This window comes from Plectropomus leopardus, chromosome 18 (genome assembly GCF_026936395.1).
Source record: "Plectropomus leopardus strain MGB_pleo_1.0 chromosome 18, ASM2693639v1, whole genome shotgun sequence".
Lineage (NCBI taxonomy): Eukaryota > Metazoa > Chordata > Actinopteri > Perciformes > Serranidae > Plectropomus > Plectropomus leopardus.
The window spans coordinates 20792603-20814276 of record NC_142193.1 but is presented as its reverse complement, the minus strand read 5'-3'; the positions used below and the strand labels follow the sequence as shown (position 1 = coordinate 20814276).

At 38.9% G+C, this 21674-nt stretch overlaps 1 protein-coding gene and 1 pseudogene across 4 annotated transcripts; both read left to right on the top strand.

The window, feature by feature from the left end:
- On the top strand, positions 1 to 3214 carry LOC121956220 (methionine-R-sulfoxide reductase B1-A-like). The gene is made up of 4 exons (XM_042504349.2): positions 1 to 156; positions 1237 to 1379; positions 1592 to 1706; positions 2570 to 3214. Exons 1-4 carry the CDS (start codon positions 102 to 104, stop codon positions 2587 to 2589), a joined length of 333 nt encoding a protein of 110 aa, XP_042360283.1. The 5' UTR covers positions 1 to 101; the 3' UTR covers positions 2590 to 3214.
- A 154-nt stretch (positions 3215 to 3368) lies between these two features.
- LOC121964532 (methionine-R-sulfoxide reductase B1-A-like) lies at positions 3369 to 21464 on the top strand (annotated as a pseudogene). 3 transcript variants are annotated; one of them, XR_015779611.1, is made up of 5 exons: positions 3369 to 5137; positions 5216 to 5358; positions 5870 to 5984; positions 6071 to 6224; positions 20906 to 21464. The product of XR_015779611.1 is annotated as a methionine-R-sulfoxide reductase B1-A-like, transcript variant X3 (transcript). The 3 variants fall into 3 exon arrangements; XR_015779610.1 differs by lacking the exon at positions 20906 to 21464 and having other exon boundaries at positions 3369 to 4213; positions 4341 to 5137; positions 6071 to 20523; XR_015779609.1 differs by lacking the exon at positions 20906 to 21464 and having other exon boundaries at positions 6071 to 20523.
- Positions 21465 to 21674: the final 210 nt, after the last annotated feature.

The window sequence follows — 21674 nt, the reverse complement described above, 5'->3', positions numbered from 1 at the left end:
CCGGATGTCCTGTTGTTACTCGCGGGCCGTTCTGGTCCGGTTAACTTTTAACTACGTAGAGACGAAAACCGGACACACCAGTCCAACCGGAGAGAGGAGGGATGTCGTTCTGCAGGTTCTTCGGTGGAGAGGTCTATAAAGACCACTTTAAACCAGGTACCTTCATGAGTTTAACTTTATTTACTTTATTTTGAATGTGTCGAAAAGTTGTGCTGTTTCGAGAAGAGTTAACGATAACTAGCTAGCCTCTGTTGGCTAACTATTTATTGTTATGCTAAGTAATTTAGCAGCCGTGTGGGTCAAATGAAACTACTCACTGCTGTCCATGAATGCTTTACCCACCAAAAACACAGTTTAAGAGGGTTTCTCACAGTTCACATGGTCACAGAAAACTATATTGATGTGCATGCTATTTATGAAAAACCCTATTCAGATCTTGTAATCCCTTTTCAGGTTACACAACGTGTCGTTACAAAACTGGTTGTTGTGTAGCTACAATAAATGAGAACTTCCTCTGAATACATCCCTAAACACTTATACTCATCACTTTATTATGTGCCACAAAAATATACAAAAAGTTAAATATGGATATTACACACCTTTTAAAAATATAATTGATTAAATCATGATCGCAACTTTCATTTGTATCTATGTTAAATTAATGTTAAATCTCGTGCTGCTTTCAGACGCCTTTCACAAATATTTATAAGTTTAAACATTGAGCAAAGTGGTGTGATTTCTTTAAAAAAAATTTAAAAAGCAATAAACAAATTGGTTAAGAATGTTACACAAATTGCATCAGTAAATCAGTAAACTTAGATTATTAATATTATTATTATGAAATAGAAAAATAGCTACTTAAAACAAAGTTATCATCATCATAATGACATATTTAATTGTTACAAAATTATTATAATCTTTTAAGCACTTTTTCCAAATCTTGTTTGCCTTTAAAAAAGAAAAAAAACCAAACAAAAATATCTTTCGACATCTTTTTTATTTTCTTGTACTAATTTCTATCAATTTTTTGGGTCTTCTTTATTTGCTCATTGCCTTCCTTCCATGTTTTTGCAAGAAATTAAGCCAGTTTGCTCAGGTTGTAAAGGGTTAACGTTGGTTGGTTGGTGTTAACTTCATGGTAAGCCTGTGTTAGGTTCAGCCAAATAGAGTTTGTATTAAAATAGTTCTCTCCTCATGTTGCACGCCAACCGACATCCCCTATTCTTTACCCCTCAGGGATTTATGTGTGCTCCAAGTGTGATCACCAGCTTTTCACCAGCCGCTCCAAGTACGAACACTCGTCTCCCTGGCCGGCCTTCACAGAGACCATCCATGAGGACAGTGTGTCTAAACATCAAGAGAGACCTGGAGCATATAAGGTACAATCAAAGTAAAATAGATTATCTTAGTTCATCAGATGATGCTCAGGGTAAGCGTACTACGTTCATTTCCAGTCAATACATTTTCACACTTTTTTAGTATTTTTTCTTTTTTAGTATAATACTGAAAGTTAGTAGCAGTTGTTTAATGTATCAACTGTTGACTGAAAATGCACACCATCCTGATTCAGATGTCTAATGTGTGGTTACAGGTGCGATGTGGGAAATGTGGAAATGGACTAGGTCACGAGTTTGTGAATGATGGGCCAGCCAAAGGTCTGTCTCGCTTCTGAATATTCAGCAGCTCACTGAAGTTCGTCCCTAAAGGTACGATGGCCAGGTTATATCATCATATAACACCAGATTGAAGCCGCTCTTTAAATTCTTTTTTGTAATGGATCACGCAAAATAATCAACTGGTGAAGTGTCGTGAAACAAAACTTGTTTTTAAAATAATAAACTTGAAACTGGTGTGTTCATTTGTGTTCACCCCCCTTTTGCTATGACACCACTAATTAAGACCAGGTGCTCCAATTTAGTTGCACCATGAAGACCCAAGGAGCAGTCAAAGTTTATTTATATAGCACCTTTCACAGACACCAGTCACAAAATGCAAAATAAAAAACAAAACAAAGACAAAGCTCAAAATAAAACCCCAAACAAGTCAGGTACAAAGTCCTGGCGAAGTACAGATCAGGGTTTTATTACACATGCTGGGAGGTTCAAAGTTTCAGATATTCTTTAATAACCCAACACTAATCTGCACAGTTTCTCCAGAGCTTTGTCCCTGACCTGACCCCTGGAAAGCTTCTTGGTCTTTACGGTGCTGCAAACTCTCTGACCTCCTCTCAGATTGCACACAGATGGACTTGATTTAACTAATTGTGTGACTTCTGAAGGCAAATATTAGCACCAAGTGTGATTTAGGGGCATCATAGCAAAGGGGGTGAATACATATGTATTCACTACTTCTCAGTCTTTATTATTATTATTTTATTTTATCTTAAAACTGTTTAATTTTTTCATATTACTTCATGAATTTTGACCTTTTTGTGGCAGTCCATTACAAGAAAATATCCATGCAGCACAAAAGGAAAAATGCCAAGGAGCTGAATTTCTTTTGCAAGCCACTGCAGATGCACTGGCTTTAGTGTACAACCTGTGAAACGGTTCTCTCCCCTCCCCCGCAGATAAGGTCGATGGACAGTAAAGTGAGCTGTGACAGGGAAGTGCTGCTGGATGTTTAGACGTTTCTCTGCGCTGCTGAAGGTGTGGACAGTGGATGATGTGTTCTGGGATAAAGCCCAATCTGGGAGCGCCAGAGCGCTGATGAACGGTGGCCACACTGGACAGCGAGAACAGAGGACTGAGCTCAATACCTTTTTATTTATCACTATCTCAGGATAGCGACGCTGATTGCACAGTGTCTCGTCACTTTTACATTTATTTAAAATGACTGAGATGTTTTGTGGTTCTAAAAATTTTTCTTTTTTACTGGGATACGAATCATGTTAATTTACCTCCGCATTTCTGCCTGTGGCTCTTCTGTTTTCCACCAAACTGTGAGAGTAAAAAAAAAAACGAGCATACCAGTCTGTTAGAAAGAAATATCATACCAAACTACGAATCAAAAACTACAGAACATGAAGATTGCTCATTTCGTAGTTTTTTAATTTATTCATCGACAACAGCCTACCTGCTGCTTTTAATGCACTATGCACAAAACGAGTAATAATGCTGTTTTCACTCTTGAGAAGCTTTATGTAAATGGATCCCAATGACTGATATGACAAATGAAATACATCTATTTTAAAATAAAAAAGTCCTTAACATTAGCTGATGTTTTTATTCTTCATTTAACCGATTGATTTGATTTTACTTGAATATCAGAAAAAACTCTAAAGTTTGTACTGCGATCCAGGATGTCAGCAGTTCCACATGAATACAAAAATACAAAGAAGAAAGGGAGTAGAGCACGCTTGAGTTCACAGCCGAAACTATGCAAATAGGCTAATGTTTCAACAGCACTGTGTGTGTCTTCATCAGAATCAAAGAGGGCAAAGACAAACAGGCACAGTCATGTAGTCACTCTACACCAGGGGAGCAGTTCACGCTGGATAATCAGTTTGTCAGGATTTCAGATCTGTTAGCTAATCCACAAGTGGAAGTTGCTATTGTCGATTCCACAATCTTAAACCTGTTCAGTTGAGCCTGTGGGACTCGAAACCTTTTTTGTCAATTACTACTGTAAATATATTTTTCTAATTGAGTAATTTTAGTTTACTTCTGGTAACGTGTAACACAACAAAGTCAGTAATGACACAGTGACAGGTAAGTCACTTGTGGATTGAACTGTATTTCAAGTTTAGCGACATGATTACTATTTTTTTATTATTATTATATTATTATTATATATTATATTATTATTAAAATGTATAATTATATTTCAGTTTTAGAGTATGACTGTTCTCTTGAGATGAATGTAATATAATGCTCTTTCTAAAAAAATTATGTTTATTACTATATTATCTTTGACATGAAATGTTAGTTTTAAAGTTCCTGTGTGTAAGATTTAGGGGGATGTAGGGGCAAAAATTAAATGTAATATAATATTTCTGTAGTGTTTAATCATCTGATGACAAAATCGTGTTTTCGTTACCCTTGAATTCACATCAACATAGGGAGCTGGGTCTTGTTTATACAGATCGCCATGTTGCACTGCCATCTCTCTGCATTTGCCCCAAAACGGACAAACCAAACACTGACTCTATACAGGGCCATTCATGTTTTGTGTCGGCCACCGTAGTCAGCAGCCCCTCTGCGACAAGAATGTGGTAAAACAGAATTTTATTTTATTTTATTATCATTATACTTTATTTATTTTATTTAATTTTTTTTATTTTATTTTTTTTTAAAAAGTGAACTGCTGTACTCACTGTTTTTACTGATTTTAATCACCAGGTCAGTTCAGTGGAGAGGAAGACACCTCTGGGGGTGTTTCGGTTCCTGATGAAAACCTCCTGAGCATCAGGAACATCGATAAGGTGGGCATATATTCAGTTATCAGAGAAAGATAAGGTCAGACTTAATAAAATAAAATGCAAAAAGGAAGTGATCTGAGTGCCAAAAAGTATAAAATATTGCAAAATAAAAATCAGATTAAAAAAAATATATATAAATACTATATACACCTTTGGTGAGCACACATTAGCAGGTGCTGGGCAATCTGCTACCTGTCAAACAGTGTTGGAAAAACACTGTGACATGAAACTACTATATTTAGTATTTTTACTAGTTTTAATTATCTGCTCCTTTTTTTGGAGAAGATGAGTCCTCTATGGATAATTTGGCTCTTGATTTAAAAAAAAGTTAAAAGAAAATTTTCAGCCGTTTGTAATCTGCAATCCTCACTGCTAAACTTCACCAAAAAAATCCCACTCAATCTTAAAACACTGTTACTGTAAAGTTAAAAACATACTTTGGGTTGACCAGACAGTCTGAGTCATCTGCTCAACACTGCCATCGAGTGGAAGTAATGAGAATAAGGTCAGACCTTACACAAGGGGGACAGAGCTGCTGACACTTGATCTGGACGTGCAGGTTTTTTCCAGCTCCAGCCGGGTGACACTCAGCAAACATAAAGTTTAAACTGCAGAAAAATCTAATTTAGTTTTAAGACTCAGACATATTTGAAATGGATGAAATGTCATATTGCTCTTTCTCTGGTGGAGAAGAATATAAAGATCATTTCCAACCTGGTGAGTAGAAAAGAAGCATGAAGTCCCTCTGTGGTGAGAGTAAAGATCAATAACGTAATAATAATGTTTTCCTCTCAGGTATTTATGTTTGTTCTGAATGTGGACACGAGTTATTTTCCAGCACGTCAAAGTTCGAGCACTCTTCTCCTTGGCCTGCTTTCTCAGAGACAATCCATGAGGACAGTGTCTCCAAACACCCTGAGGCATGGGGACCCCTAAAGGTAGACTACATCTGTCAACACTGCCTGTTATTAACCCTTCCAAACCTAGATTTACTTCACTTCATGATGGATGCATTGAAATGCCTCCACAAGTATTTAAATATTTGATCTTTAAGCAAATTGTTTTGTTTTCATTCTTTTTTTTTCATGGGGAAACAAGTGAGAACTGTTCTGCAAATTGCAAGAAATGACAGATTTCAAAAATTATTTCTTAAAAAAAGGCAGTGAAAATTGTCCAAAAAATTATATTTATAATTATCATATTTTCATATTATTGTTAGTATTTTTAAAGCTCTTTTTCCAAGCCATTTCCTTGTTTGTTTGCTGTTTTTTAACCCCTTTCTTGTACTTTTTTTTGTTGCAAATGTTTGGGTCATTTCTTATTTCATTGCTCATTGCTTTTATTCTGTTTATTTTTAAAATAAATCAAGCTAATTTGCTGAGGTTTCAACGGGTTAATCATGTGATCTATAAAGTTTTGATTTTAACCTTCTTGATTTAAATACCCCAGGTTTGTTGTGGGAAGTGTGGCAACGGATTGGGCCATGAGTTCTTGTATGATGGACCAAAAGAAGGACTCTCACGCTTCTGAATATTCAGCAGCTCACTGACATTCATCCCTAAAGGTGAGTCTATCTTGTACACATACAGTACGTTTCGCTCTTATTATGCACCTTGAACTCACTGTTTGCTTTGGCCTTTTCTCTCTCAGAAAAGGTGGATGGACAGAGAGGTGAGCTGTGAAAGAGCGGAGACTTGTCTGCTGCTGACGGTGAGGACAGTGGATGAAGTGCTCCTGGACAAAGCCAAATGGAGCTCCGGAGCGCTGATGGACGTTGACCTCACTGGGCAGCAAGAGCAGACCGGTCTGAACCACTTATTTTAAAAATCAGTAGCACAGATACACAGTACCAACAACTAGGATCCAAGTTCAACCACATTGAATTTGTGCTAAACAGAAATACTGTAATATTTAACACCCTCACCAGCAAAGAGCTGCAGATACGAGTTAATTTCTCACTAGTACCATAAGTTACATTAGTGCACCACTCAGGATCCAGGAAAACATGTTGAACAGTGTGCAGACTTCAAATCCTTAAAAAGTGTAATTGCATGGTCCTGACAGTTGATGGTGCTATGTGTCTGAAAACAATCTTAAATGAACTGAACCAAAGTAATACTGTAGCAGAAGTTTGTTCTCTCAAGAGTGAATAGAGAAGAATATCCCACTATGAGCTCCATGTATTCAAAGCAAAAAAAACCAAAACATTTATGGCGAAGCAGTTCAGAAAACAAAATTTCACAACAACAAAACATTTCAAAAAGCATGACTTTTTTTCGTTTTGTTTTATGAATTGTTGTGTTTTCTGAGGGCCACTATACACACATATTTTCCCTTATATTCCAGACATTTTTTTAGGATCCAACCAGAGCTCCATATATTAATACAAAAATAAAAAATAGGACCATAATGGAGATGGGTTTGCCTTTTTAGGGTCTATATGGCAAATTACAGAATGCCCCCGTCCTCACCCCAGGGGCCCCTATGCAGCTGTACTAGTCATATTTATGCCGTGATTTCCACCATAAGTTGATGCTTTTTTAAAGGCACAACCTGTTGCATAAAAAACACCAGAATGCAGGAAATTAAGGGTAAGACACCCAAAATTTCTTAGGGAGGGACGTCCAGACCCTTTACTTAAAATGTGTCCTACAAATGTTGGAAAAAAAAACCCAAAACACACTGTTTGTCCTAAGAGTGTGCATGGGTCTGACTTCCCTCACGGTTATCTCCTCAAAAGTAGCTGACAAATACAGAACTGTGATTTTAATCATATGTAACACACAGCATGTTTTCAGATGAAGGTCTCTGAAGTCTTATCAAATTGGGGTCAATGACCCACTGTGTATCGATCTAGAGACCCTTGATGTGAAAAAGATTGAGAACCACTAAATAAAGTGTACTTCAGTAATTGTAAAGACTTCCCTAACACTAAGTAAAAAAGCTCCTACTGAATCACAAAAAAAAGTTAATTTGTGGATTTTTTTTTTGACATTTTTGCTAAATCCAGTGATTAGGATACAGTTAATATCTGAGCATCATGTCTGTATCTCCTCTCTCTTGGCAAGCTTGTTTTAGGATCTTGAAATTATCTGGATAACCTTTGAGTAAAACTCAGACATCAGTCCAGACCTGGGCGTGTTCTGTGTTTTCCTACTCAGTAAACCTGCCTCTTCTTGGCTCGTGAAGTGATGGTATTATAAACAAAGAAGGATGTGGGGGTGCGTTCAACAGCTCGTGTGCTGTTTAAATGTCTGAGACGGAGCAGGTGTGGAGCTGCTCGTTTCAAAGGCTGGAAGATCAGAGGGGGAGATGAAAGCTGCAGTGTCAGGCAGAGGATTAAGAAAGGAAGTGCAAACATTCGTAGATGGTAATGATGTGTAGTGGCATGGCATTTAAGGCAAAGACTGTTTTGCACATTTGACGTGATGATGATTTTTTCTGTGAGATCCAAACTGCTGAATTCACTTCAGAGGGAACAGCTGCAAAAGTATTGTTTTAAATGTTTGTATTTTGTCTGAAGTGATGATGAAGTAATACCTTCCTCGTGACTGATTAGATACCTTCGTCTCAAGATTCTCAGACAGCTGGCACACAGATCGAACTGTCCTCAGGGCTGATGTCTGGGAGAAATAGGGAAAAAACGCAACAACAGTCAGAGACCAAAAAACAAAGATAAACCAGATGTGAGATTTTTTCTTCCTCTTATTTTGTATTTATTTATTTTTCTACTTGTATATCCCTGGTCGAAAGTTACTCACTGTGAGAGAGAGCGAAAGAGGAGTGCATCTGAGGGGAAAGGGGAAGGAATCTATTTGTTTGCTTATTAATGACTTAAACATGCATCACTGTAGGAAAAAAAAACACGTTAAAAAAACAATGACAAACTTGGCAGGAGATGTCCCACAAATTGCAAAAAGGTGGTAAAAGGTAATAAGAAAAATTAACTAAAAATTATTTTTACTTTATTTATTTATTTATTTAATTATTTTTAAAAAGAGGGGAAGATTATTAGGAAATTATTATAAAAAATGTCCAGAAAACAATATTTAGGATTAAAAAAATAAACAAATAACTAAAATTATGTTACAAAAAATTTAATATATTAAATGAATACACACTTTTTTTAAATTAGGTTTCATCATTTTCTTGATTGTTTTTAACTTTGTATGTGTGCTTATTTTCATGTAATTTATTTTGCTGGTGTACGGGCCATGTCTTGTTAAGTTGCTCGTTGCCTTCTTTCCATGTTTTTGAAAGAAATCAGACGTGAGAACGAGAGACAGGGAGGAAAAGGAAATGGCCCCAAAACACAGGACTGTGATTAAATTTTGCTATCTGCGAGAACACTCTTTCTCGCTGGCATCTGAGCACAGCTGGATGGCCAAGAGGAAGCAAACAGGAAGGAGGAAGTGGTAATCCTCCGATAGAATCACGAGACAGACTTGAATCGTAACCACACTTTTCCTTCCACTTACCTCTGGGGCTCATCCTGCTTGTAATCAAATCCTTAATTACATTAAACCGCCATTACTCCAAAGTCCTCCCCAATCCCAAAGGGCGAGCCTCAGGCTTCAATTTAAGCACATATGTGTGTGTGTGACTCATTTGCAGGGACATCTTGTTTTAATTGAAACGTATATGAGGCCTGTTGCTTAGATGTGGATGTTTACGGGCACTGCACCTGCTTCTGTTTTGAGCCACAGAGCAAAAAAAAAAGTCTCATTCTGTGTCCACACGCCACAACATTATACCCAGTTTCATCAAGGTAGTATTCCCTAAAAACATCTGTCATCCAGTGGCTCCGCTTCACACACCAACGGAGGCTGTGATCACTTTGTGGGAGGACTAAAGCTCCTGAATGCATGACTGTAACAGAAATAGAGAAAAGCCCTTTCATCAGGGAGTAATATGCAGTGTGTGCGTTACCCCTCTATGTATGATGTCTCCATCCGTACTCGGTGGGGCTGCCCTCCACATGTTACAGACCACATGTGTCGGCCAAACATCTGTAATGACTGGAAGGATAAACAATGCTTTTATACATGACACTGGAATGTGATTTCCGCTCTGGATCAAGAGAAAGTGCTGGAAACTGAAGGCACTCCAGGTTGGGTGTTATTGTATTTCAGTCAGAACAACATGTGTGTTTCAAAGAGACTTAACCCTTTGTAGTCCTGGAAAAAGAGTCTTTTTTTAAGTTCGTGGGGCTATAATTTCAAATAAATGCCTATTTTTTTTAAACAGACCCCATCGTTTTTTAAGTGTAGGCCCTTTATTTAACAGTTGAGATGACCATCATGGTAATGGTAAAAATCAAAATTACAAATAAGGCTTTTAATATGTTAGTATGCCGAAATATATCAATTTTAGATCATGGAATAAGTCGTATTATCAGTGTTAGTGTTGTTTTCACAGATGTATTCTAGAAAATGCCATTACAATTTTTTGAAAACATCTCAGAAATTGTGAAAAAAATCAAACTTATATATTTATTTTCATCAGACATATGATGGAATAACACTAAATATATGGTATTAACAACAGTGAGCATTTATCCATTTCTATTTCGTAAAATTGTGAATTTGTTTGGATGAGCATGGCTTTAGACGGTAAAAAAATCTGATTGTCAAAATTCATTTTCCATATATACAATAGATAACATCAAGAAGTTCATTTATATCTAAGCAAATAGTCAATTTAAATTACATTAGCTTAGCTTCACTAAATTTACCATAAAAGGCCAAATGAGCCGCTAAACCAATAAAATTATTTTACTGTTTTATTTTTTGTACAAAGTTACATATATCTGTTAAGTGAGACCTATGAAACTATACATTTGTAGAAAAGATATATGTTCATTTTATAATCCTACTACACAGAGCCCTCACATCTGGTGCGACTTTTATTTTTCGTGGTTATTAACTTTCATATGAGCCGAAAAGGCCTACAGTTTTGAGAAACAGTGACATCTAGTGGATGTTTTTAGCATAGCATACTCAAAGCAAGTGGTAGAGATACCTCAACCAGGATGAGTTAAACCCAAAACATTTTTCATGAAGATGTAGTGACTCAAAATAAAGGGTTGAGCAGGATGTTGAAGTGTTAAGAAGCAAGCTGTTTGTTTTGGTGATAACGCTCGTGCTATTTGCTCATTGAAACTGGCTCCAATACTACCTATTTTTGGTGTGGATATACAGAAAATATGATTATTTATGGGAAAGGGAGGGTCACACATTATGCCCCATTCAGTCACAGAGACTCAAGGAAAAACATTTGCGGCTTTAGGGCAAGTCAAGATTAAAAAATAAATTAATTAATTTGAAAAAAAAGTCACATCCCAGCCAACCCCTCTGATTAATAAAGTACAGTCTCTAAAATGAGCATATTTTTGCCTGTCCTCTCTGAAAGACCTGGCAGTGAACCACAATGTGAAATATGCAGTTTACTGAGCGTATAAACAGATTTTAATGCAGTGTGGGTAAATGAAATGCATATCTTGACAGCGTGTGTTGGTTATAAACACTGTAAATGTGGAATGAGAAGTAATAAAAACACAATTACAACAAGGAAGAAACAATGAAAAACCTCAACTTTCTGTTCGTTCCAACAAAATGTCAACAGTTTAAACATGGGAGGGAGCCCACAGGAAAGCCAAAAAGCACCCCATAAAATCCCAAGTATGAGGGCAGTAAAGAAATAAACAATAAGAAAACTCAAAGATTATCTTCAATGGCTTCGGCGGCTTTTTGTCACCTTTATCACACGATCACATTCCTGTTTCTGAGCTTCAATAACACAGGAGGTTTTGAACATATATGTATTTGCAAACATCTTTCACTATCTGCAGTCTGATCTGTTTCGGGGAGATAAGACCCGGAGACGGCAGCACAGGTTGGTCTGAAAGCTTCAAAGGAGTACTTGAGGTGTGTGGCACTGGTATTGTTCACGCAGATCAGGGAGAGGGGTCCTTATTTTTGGGGATCGACTGTGGGATAAGAAAGAGGGTTTAAAGCAGAAGAAGAAAGACCGGCTGATTCTGTGCCCACATGTCAACTTTTATCCTTGATCAGAGACTGTGGGCTTGAGAGGTGGGCACAGTGATCTAGAAAAAAAACTGTGGACAAGCTCTGTGCGTCCTGTCAAACATCTATGTTGTGATTGCCGTGAGTTTTTTAGAGTCTGTTTTTTAAGAAATGATCAAATAGAGCCTCAGATAAAAGTGAGCCCCAGGCAAGGAAACATTTATCAAATGCGCCGTCTTCAGAGTATGGAAATATCAGGACGGTTTGGGATTTGGGCTGAGTGATTTAAAAGGATGCTCGGCTTAGATAGTCAGAGCGGTGATGAAATGTGGAAAATGCTCTATTTGTGTGTCCAGAAATGTCAGGGGCCTTTGACGTCTGGAGAGGTTTATGGCACTCTAAAAACGTCTTTGCGCAGACAGAGACTGAACACTACTGAGAAGAAGAAAGTAATTACCTCAGTCTTTCCCTGAGTACGGTGCCACAGACCGTCCCCCTTCCCCACCAACCACCCAACCTCCACCCACCCTGCAAACCCCAGCTCCCTGCAATTTGTGGCTGCTCATCCTCTGTCATCTTGGTTAGTAATCCCAGTGTGCTCCATAGGAGACAACAAGCATTTTTGTGCACACTTTTTTCCCTTTGTATGTCTTTGCGATGCATATATACATACAGTCTGTATGAAATTTTGTGAACACCCCCAGAGGCCCCAGATGGGTGGTCTTAATAGTTAAAATTGCTCCTTCGGTCATGCTGATTGTTAACTTCTGTGCAGAAAATGTTCAGAGGTGCCTGAGCTAATTATAACCCAATCAGGAACCTATAATCATTTCCAGCATTATGAGTTGGTTACGGAGGTGTTCTGTTTTCTTCAGAAGATGTTATGAAAGGTAGAGACAATGTTACATTTGCACACTTTTTACCAAATATCATGTAAGAAAAGATGAAACAGGAGCCCTTTTTAAAAAGATATCGCATTATAGGGCCGCAACAAAGTTTTTTCTTTGGCAGCTCCTTTGCACTTTTACACAGAAACAAACAACATCAGCACCATGCCCCTCCAGTGGAGGATTTTAAACAGCATGCCGGCGTCGTGGAAACAAAAGAGGCATGACAGGCTTGATGTGCAAGGGGCTGTATACATGCCGTTGCTTTAACTGCCTCAAAAATCTAAGGTTGGGCGCTAACTTCGATGAGTGCAGAGGCAGTTTGCATGTGAGGTTGCTGAGCGACTATAGTCAGCAACTTATCATAGCCCTCATACCATAAATCCTGACTTCAAACCTGATCTTCTTCCAGGTGTTTCTCAAGTGTGTATTGGGCCTAAAATATAGCCTGTGAGAGAGATGTAAAGCTCAGGTTATCCCTGCATTATATTTCACTTCTTCATATTTATCAGACTGATTTTCACAGAAGAAAGGAAAGATATCTGCCAGCCGTGATTGGTTGTTCCTCGTCATACGACATACAGTACCCGCAAGTCACAGCCCTCATGCCCTGAAAGATAAATGCTCAGAAACATGTGTGCATCACACCTGCCACCTGTCTCCATTAAAAACATTAGAAATGAGTGTGCAAAAAAACATGGCATGTGTACGGCCCCTAACACAACAGCGTTGGCCTCTAATGTGGAATATAACAGCCCTTTTTAAACAATAACCATAGCATAACATGGAAATACAAATCCTTCACCATTCTTGTTATATAGCAGCTGATCTCATCCTTTGCTTAGAGGGTAAGGACCTCCTGGACTTTGTTGTCTCCCCGTTGTGCAGACATTTTCGGTGCTGTTCTTCTAGTTGCGAGCTGTTGTTGGCTGCTTTTGAAATCTTCCATGGTGGGTCGCACACATAACACATCGGCCAAATCTCACACCCATCATGCCAAAGGCCCCGTTCTGATGGCTGTCCTGTTTACACAGACACCGTTACTTCTGCTGCTGGCTCAAATGCAGTTCTGTCCCTCCATTTACCGATCGAACGATAAGGCAGCATAGTGGTGTGATAGTCCATACTTTAATAGGCAGTGTAAAAGGTGCAAGAAGACACTGAGTCAGGTCCAGGTTAGTATTTTGCAAGTCCCAAGTAAGCTTCAGATCTTTGTACAAACAAAAAATTTCAAACAATTCCTTTAAAACACATCTAATGTCTGTAACACTGTATTTTACCCCACAGAATGACCAAATTTTAAATTTAAAGTGTGTGTTTATTTGTATGATCACATCTGGATCCCCCTGGTTGTATGAATGAGGGGAATTCCACATACCTCTCCAGCTTTATGCCCCTAAGCACCCATTGTGCAACACATAAATACACATATATAAACACACTGATGTTACCTATCAAGGCAACTTCGTTAGATTAGAGCCAACTTCCCGTCTGGAGTTATCATTTATCACCTGCGTGTGTATGTCAAAAATAACTCTTGAATGCATACTTTGTTTATCTTCAGCATCAATGTTTGGCACAGACAAACTATATTCTTTTGCTTTTATGCCAGAAAAGTAAATACCCTCTAAACTCGCCTGTCAGTCACTGCAGTAATGGTTTCTCTCGACCTCTCAGCCTCTCCCTATTGGCTTGTCAGTGTCCCAGATTTGAGCAGGGAGCGCCACATTACCCCAAATTCTAAAGACAGTGAAGACAGCGAGTGCCCTTTGTGTTTTCCTCCATATGTATCTGTAACAAACATTGCAGGAAGTGAATAATCAATTGCTTGGTAAAAACAGAATCCAAGTCAGTTTTGAATGTACAATAGGGAAGTCCGCAGAAAAGCCTTCCTGCTGTCGTTTGGACCCGCAGCTCTGTTGTGTCCCCTAAAAACACAGACCTCAAAACCCAAAGTGAGACCAGATGAGAGTTTCAGGAAGGAGAGGAAGATTTGTGTTTGAGGGTGCGTGACTGTGTGTGTGAGTGTGTTGGTAAAGGGGTTAAAAAAAAAGAGGTCAAAGACTCAGAATACATTCCCACAGGAATGAGGCTCACAGACAAACCAATGTGATTATCAGCTTTACGACAAAGTGAGGGTGTGGTGGTGGTGTTTTAAAGACAGAGGAGCTTAGCCATGACCGCGAGTCAAAATGATGAACCTGTGCTGATTTGTAAAAGTCTTTATCCAAATAATGTCTTTGCACCATAAATTAAAGAAATAGTTTGACATTTGAGGAACTTTCTGACAGTAAGGCAGATAGCGTCTGCCCACTGGCACCTTTAGGGGGACAGTTCACCCTAAAATACAAAAACATATTGTTTTTCCTTTTACCTGTAGCGCTATATATCAATCTAGATTGTTTTGTTGTGAGCGGAAGAGTTTTGGGGATATCAGCCGTTTAGATGACATTTCCAAATGTCTTAATATTGTTTTAATTTCTCTCCATCCCAGCCAATTTTTCTGACTGTGTATGATTTAAATAGACCTTTGGACAGTGATAAACATGACCTAATGCAATGTTTGTCCAAAAACATTTTACACTTTGAACCATGCTTTAATAATTCAAGCTAAAAAAACATCAATCCCTACAGTGAAATATCCAATTTTAAAGGTCATTTATCTCCCACTAGGCCTTTTTTTTTCCCGGTGCGTCACATATTTGCTGCTCTCCTGTCCCCTTTGGCCAAAACAACCGCCAGCACCTTCGCTGATGGTTTGCTTGTTTGAGCTGCACATGATTTTGCATTCCTGTGAAATGCAGACTGGCCCCAAAGGGTAGAAGCCCATCTCCTGTTTCTGCAGCATGAAACATTTTCTCACACTCACACACACACACGGACAGGTGATACTATTTTAGCCAACCTGACTCAACAGTGAGTCAATGGACAGAGCAGCTCTTTTTCTGTTTTGTAGGATGACAGCTCTCTTTTCTCACAGTCGATGTGACAGGTTGGAATTCAAAAAACATGGGAAACTCCAGAGAGTGGAGAGACAAACTGCTGTGGTTTTACACCAGTAATTACAGTCAGTTAACACCCATCTGATGGCTGTTTTTATTTACAGAGATCCACCAGGTTCGACTTGCTTACATAAATGAACACTTAGTTCCCGCTTAACTAATGAGACATTCACCCAGTTGCTCGTTCACACGCATCTTTTGCCCATCCAATTGTTCTGAAGAAGCTGAGTGAGTGTGAAAATTAACGAGCACATCCATTTGGGTGGCGGTTCTGGCCCAGTAACAGTAGCACAGTGTTCGGTCCAACCGTCCGTGTCAGTGAACTGCAAAGATGGAAAGAAAGTTGTTTTTCACACACTGGGCGGAAATAGATGGTGACAGTGACACATAAAAGGCAGGGCTGTGGTTTGGGGCTGACGTCATGGCAATCAACATTTAAGACGACGAGGCCTTTCAATGAAGGAAAGCCACATGGAGCAGCCCACAAGCATTTCAGTAAGTAAGAGTCTGGGATCGGGTACCACAAGCGGTACATGTGCACGCAGACTGGAACAATAGGCCTCCACAGGCACATGGATGCATGCACAACACCCCAGGAAAAGAAGTCTCTGCACGCATATTGACAGACTTCACATATACAGTCAGACACAGCTCAAAATGTTTCACCTTCACAGCTCTGTCAGATTTGCAGCCACACGTCTTAGTGAATCCCCCGAAGTGAGCTGGGAGGCATGAAACTGTATACCGAACTAATCACAGTTGTCTCTTTTTTAACCTCTCTCTCGCTCTGCCTCGTTCACGCTCGTCTTCTGTCATGAAGACACAAACACATATAGGCACACGCGAGTTCCCCTCACACCTCCTTCCTCGCCTTACGCCTCCACCCCTCCAGTGGTGGGCGAGGTATTCAGATCTTTTATTTAAGTAAAAGTAGTAATACTCTGTTACAAGTGGAACTCCTACATTGAAAATGCTACTTAAGTAGAGGTAATTAAGTATAATCAGGAAAATGTGTTTAAGTATTAAAAGTAAAAAATATCCAATGCAAAAAAATCTGAGAAAAAAAAACATGAATCCAAAAAAACTCAAAAATAGTAGGAAAAAAAAGAAAAAAAATTCCCCAAAAGCCAAAACTATATAAAAAAAATTTAAAAACCCACCAAAAACTTCAAAATTAAAATAAAAAAAGAATAAAACACCCCATAACTCAAAATCATTTACGAAAAATGTAGAAAAGACAACCCCATACTCAAAATTATTGAAAGAGGAAGAAAAAGAAAAAAAAGAAAGAAAAAACTTAAATGTTTGCTAAAATAATTGGCAATTAATTTTCTGTGAATCAACTAATTGATTAATCAATAATTGTTGCAGCTGTACTTTACGCTTTAACGCTTTCTTAACTCTTTTGTAAAGTAACTAAAGCTGACACAAAAATGAAGTGAAATAAAAAGTATAATATTTTTCTCTGAAATTTAGTTAAAGTGACATGAAAAGGAAAATACACTTACACGAAAGTACAAGTACCTCAAATTCATACTTAAGGATGATACTTGAGTAAATGTACTTTGTTACGTTACACCACTGCACCCTTTCAAACACACCCAATATCACTTAGGAGCCAATAACCACCAGATCCCACTTTTCAGCACAGAGCTGCGGATTAGAAAAGAAGGCATTTCCCAAACGGTCTGCGGCTTGTGCGATGACATGATTGTCATTCACTTTAATTCCCTTTGTACTCTTCAGATCCTCGCTCTTCTGATTCTGCCGCTACAATTAAGCACTAAGAGAAGGTAAATAACAGTAAAAAAAAGAGAGACTCCTGTGCAGACTTGCTCCCCGGAAAGGCATTTTAGGTTTTATTGCCAAGATGAAAGACACATTGAAAATGTCTCTGTGCAGCTGGTTTCTAGCGGTTGAGCAGGGCTTGCATGCATTTTTGTTTATTTGAAAACTATCTGTGGGTTGTGTCTCTATACATGTGTATCAGTTGCGTAATTGAACCTCCTGGCTTTGGGTGCTGCCCAAATTGAACCCTCATGAAGTTGGAATGAATCTTGCAAACTTTTCCTCCAATATAAATTACTCCCATGTTGAACTTGAGGCATTATGTGAGTCTAACACTGTTTAATGCTTTCAAGGCCGTTGAGGCTGTTGCGTAAGCTCCAAACATCTCTCCTCTCAGATCTTTAGTACATTCATCCTTTCATTGATGTCTATATAAAGCTGCAGGGCAAGTCTGGGAGTCTGGAAGTCCTCCTGCAGGCAAAAAAGATCGATGCACCTGTGTGAAGGTGGCGGGACGCGAGGGATGGAGGAGAAGAGGAAGATGTGGGGGGAGAACTTTGTATGTGGATGAAGAGATCAGAGCGATTTTTTTCGGCGTCCATCCATCATTCTTACTGCTTACGTTTGCAGATGAAAGTTTGGGAAGGCTCCAGGAGAAGGGTGGGGCATCACAGCGGCTTTGTTGTTGGCTTTTGTATTCATGGAGCCTCCCTACCTGAGGGCTTGGCCATTCAGCATCTAACATATAGCAGACAGTGTGTGTGTGTGTGTGTGTGTGTGTGTGTGTGTGTGTGTGTGTGTGTGTGTGTGTGTGTGTGTGTGTGTGTGACATCTTTTATTTCTTCAAAGGAGCTGCACTTTAGATGCCACAATGTGAGCGTTAAACTGGATTGTTTTGGGATAATGACTGCCAGTGGTGTAATGTAACAAAGTAACAATACCTAGTTTGTTATAGTATTTAAGTTTTTTATGGTTTTTTTTTGTTGGGGGGGGGGTGAGTAAAGGAATGGGGAGGAAGGAAAAACTAGATTTTGTTCTTAAATTCCTTTAAATTGTGAATCAGACCTTGTTTTTCTTCAAGTGTACGCTACATTTTTGTATGTTTTTCTTAAAATCTGACTGCTTCCTGAAAATATAATAGCCTACAATTACTTTTGTTACTGAAGTACAGTAAATATAAGATACTTTAGGACTTTTACTCAAATAATAATATAACAGGTGACTATAACTTCCACCAAAGTCATTTTCTGGCAAGAAATCTGTTCTTTTACACCAGTATGGCTTTCACGTACTTCATCCACCACTGATGACATCCGCCTTGCACAGAAAACCAGATCCAAACAGTAGGAAAACCCTCTGATATGCATACATCTTCAATCTGGAGTTCATTATTAGTAAATGTCTCATTTGAGGACACAATAAAAAGGTTCCATTTGTAGGAAACTGCAGCCATGCCTCTGCACCGCTAAATGAGTATCTCCTGGGCGGTGGTTTCAAAGATCTGTCATGATGGCTTTAAGGAGGTTCTGTCGGGTATCTTGCGGCTATCGCAAATGGCCGACAGCTTCTTCCTCATACTGGAAATTGCAAAATGAGAGTGGAACATTCTGCCTTTGCTGAGGAGGATTTGTAATTTGCTGTAATGGCTGACACATGTACGCGGCATCAGCGGGCCTCTGGCTATGGAAATCTCTATCAGTGCTACACGCAGGGATGCAGCAGCAGCACCTGAAGGCACCGCAGATGGAAAAGTAGTCTGCACACATGCATAAATGCCCACACATGAATGTGAGCGCATAGTAATGTAAAGATGAAGAGATGTATGCACACAAACACATCACTTGAGATATATTATCTAACCTCAGTCCTATACATGCAGGCACAGTTCACAACTTGCACGCCGTATTTGTTTCCTCAACACTGCCGCGGCCTGTTTGTTTCTTTAATCTCGCTGTTTATATTTCTGCGTCCAAACCTGTCAGTATAACTCCAACTAGAGCAATTAGCGTGAGGGAAAAGCAAATAAAATGTCTGATGAAAGCAAAGCCTGGATCCTGACCTCATTTTGACTGAATCTGCCGCGAGCCAGCAGACAGTCATTTCCAAAGCTGTGAATTCCTCGGTGCCAGACTGGCCTCGCTTTGGATGGATTTACAATGGCTGTTTGTGCTTCAAAACATATCATTATTCTATATTTGGCTCGGTCATGTCAGAATACGCTCAGACCTTTGTTTGAGTAGTTGTTGTTTTGTTTTTTCTCAACTGGTTTTATCATCGCAGAAGACTGAAATTGCAATCACAGTAATGCTTAAATTTGAAAAGCTTATGTATTCCTTAAAGGAAAAGTTCAACATTTTTGGACATACGCTGTTCCCTTTGTTGTCAAGAGTAGGATACGATAAGCTAAGATAAGCTAAGATAAGCTAAGATAAGACAATCCTTTTTTAGTCCCACAGAGGGGAATTTCGTGTTGTTACAGCAGTGGATAGTGCAAACAAGAAGCTACAATAAAAAAGCACACATGCACACACAAAGCAGTAAATGAGCATCAGTAATACAAAACACAAACCAATATATTAAGTAATAGATGACAAGCTCAATGGAGTAATGCTCTCACATAGGCTGAATTTAGAGCTAAAGTCAGCCGCTGACTGCAGGTGTACGATTTTAATAGTTGTACGATAATTTTGCCATCTCTACAATGTAGGAAATTACAAAAAAGTGCCAAAAATGTATGTGTTTATGATTGGTGATGGCTGTAGTTATAGAGCTTGAGGTTTCTCACTATGCTGTGTCCAAGTCAAGTGTTTTTTTTGTTTTTTGTTGTTTTTTCATTTTGCACTGGTAATGTCATTTATAGCCAGAGTCATGGTGGAGTTCCCACCAAAACACAGATGGCGAGCAGCTCCATGGCAGAAAATCCCCTTTTTGTAGAATTAAATAACTAATTAAAACCTAATTTATAAAAACAATCACTTGAACAAACACCAGGGTGAGGAGAACTACCTTCGGTGACAGGAACCATCTTTGGGAAAAATTAATTTGGCGTGTACTTTGAGGTTTTAGTTTATGTCCCATTCACTAACAAGGAGGGGCGGGCTTAATGACCTATACTGCAGACAGACACTAGGGGGCGATCGAGACTGAAATGTTGCACTTTGGGGGAACTTTATAGACAGTCTATAATCAGGACACATAAACAATTATGCCACAAAAGATATGTGGTAAAACAAGTCCCAGTCCACCTCAGCAAGTGGGTTGAGTGATCGGATCACAATGCATCTTGGTAGTCGTTTAGTCTTGTATTTTTTTGGTGTCTACTTGTGATCAGATAACCTAACACATGTTAATATCAGGTGTAAACAGGCTATAAGATGCTGGCGGCAGCTTTTTTTTACACAATACAGACACGGGAGTTCTATCAACACTGAACTTCTTCTTTACTTTTTTTTTAACTTTAGTAATCTCTTTTTTCTCTGAGGATATAGAGTAAGAGGGCTGACTAGAGATAAAAACATAAAATACTCAATTAGCCGACACAGTGAGTTTGCCAAATTCATTTACTATCAGTCTGAAACGTACTTCGCCCCGGGGTTGAGTGTGTTAAGTGTGAGTGTGTGAGTGCGTGTGCATCTATTTCTCAGACAGATCATCTACCTCAGTTCCCCTTTACTTCTCCTCTCTCTCTTCCCATCCCCTCATCCATTCAAACAGCCGCTCAGTGTGTTAGTCAGGTTCAAAGTCTGAACTCCATCTCAGGTTTAACCTCCGTCTCTTTGCCAGGAGAAACTCTACACCTGCTCCAGCTCTCCAGAGTCAGGGGAACATCCCGGTGCTGATCCTTCTTCTACGGCCCCCGAGGTGCCACGCTCAGCCTCAGATACTGTATTTATGGGACAGAGCAGATGCAGGGCCCCCACGCCCCCTGCTTCAGGCCTATTGTTTCGGAGGTTTGTGTTGGGAGACTTGTCACCGTGTCGGCTATGTGTTGGTTCAGCGTTGAGTCTCAAGGTGCAGGGAGAGTATAAGAGGTTTTGGATAGACATCCTGGGGCTTCTCGTATTCACAGAGACATCTATCACACAGGTTCAAAGGGCCAAGGAGGATTTTCCTCTGTGGGGTCAGCTTACATTTGTAAAACACTGATGTGCCTGTATAGCTCCTAATAAAGTACTCAAGATTTTTTTCAAATACAAATTTCCAAAGAAACAAACAACTTTAGGAATATTAAAAGATTTTGTATGTAACCTTTGACCAGTATGAAAAGTTTTACTTATTGAAAATGGGTGAACAGATTGTAATGAAACTCAAAAACTAAGATTTTTCCCAACTTTTGCCTCTAGCAGCCTGTGGATTGACTTAAAAAAAGACTGAGGAATGGTTAATATTATGTGCAATATTCATATTTATATCAATCCACTGGCTTTACACCTGTCTACTATCCTTACTGTCTATTAGCAGCTGCTGCTGTCTGCCACCCACTACACTGTAATATATATTTTTATACATAGTACTGTAAATATTTTGTATAATATAGCTTGTATTTTTTTAC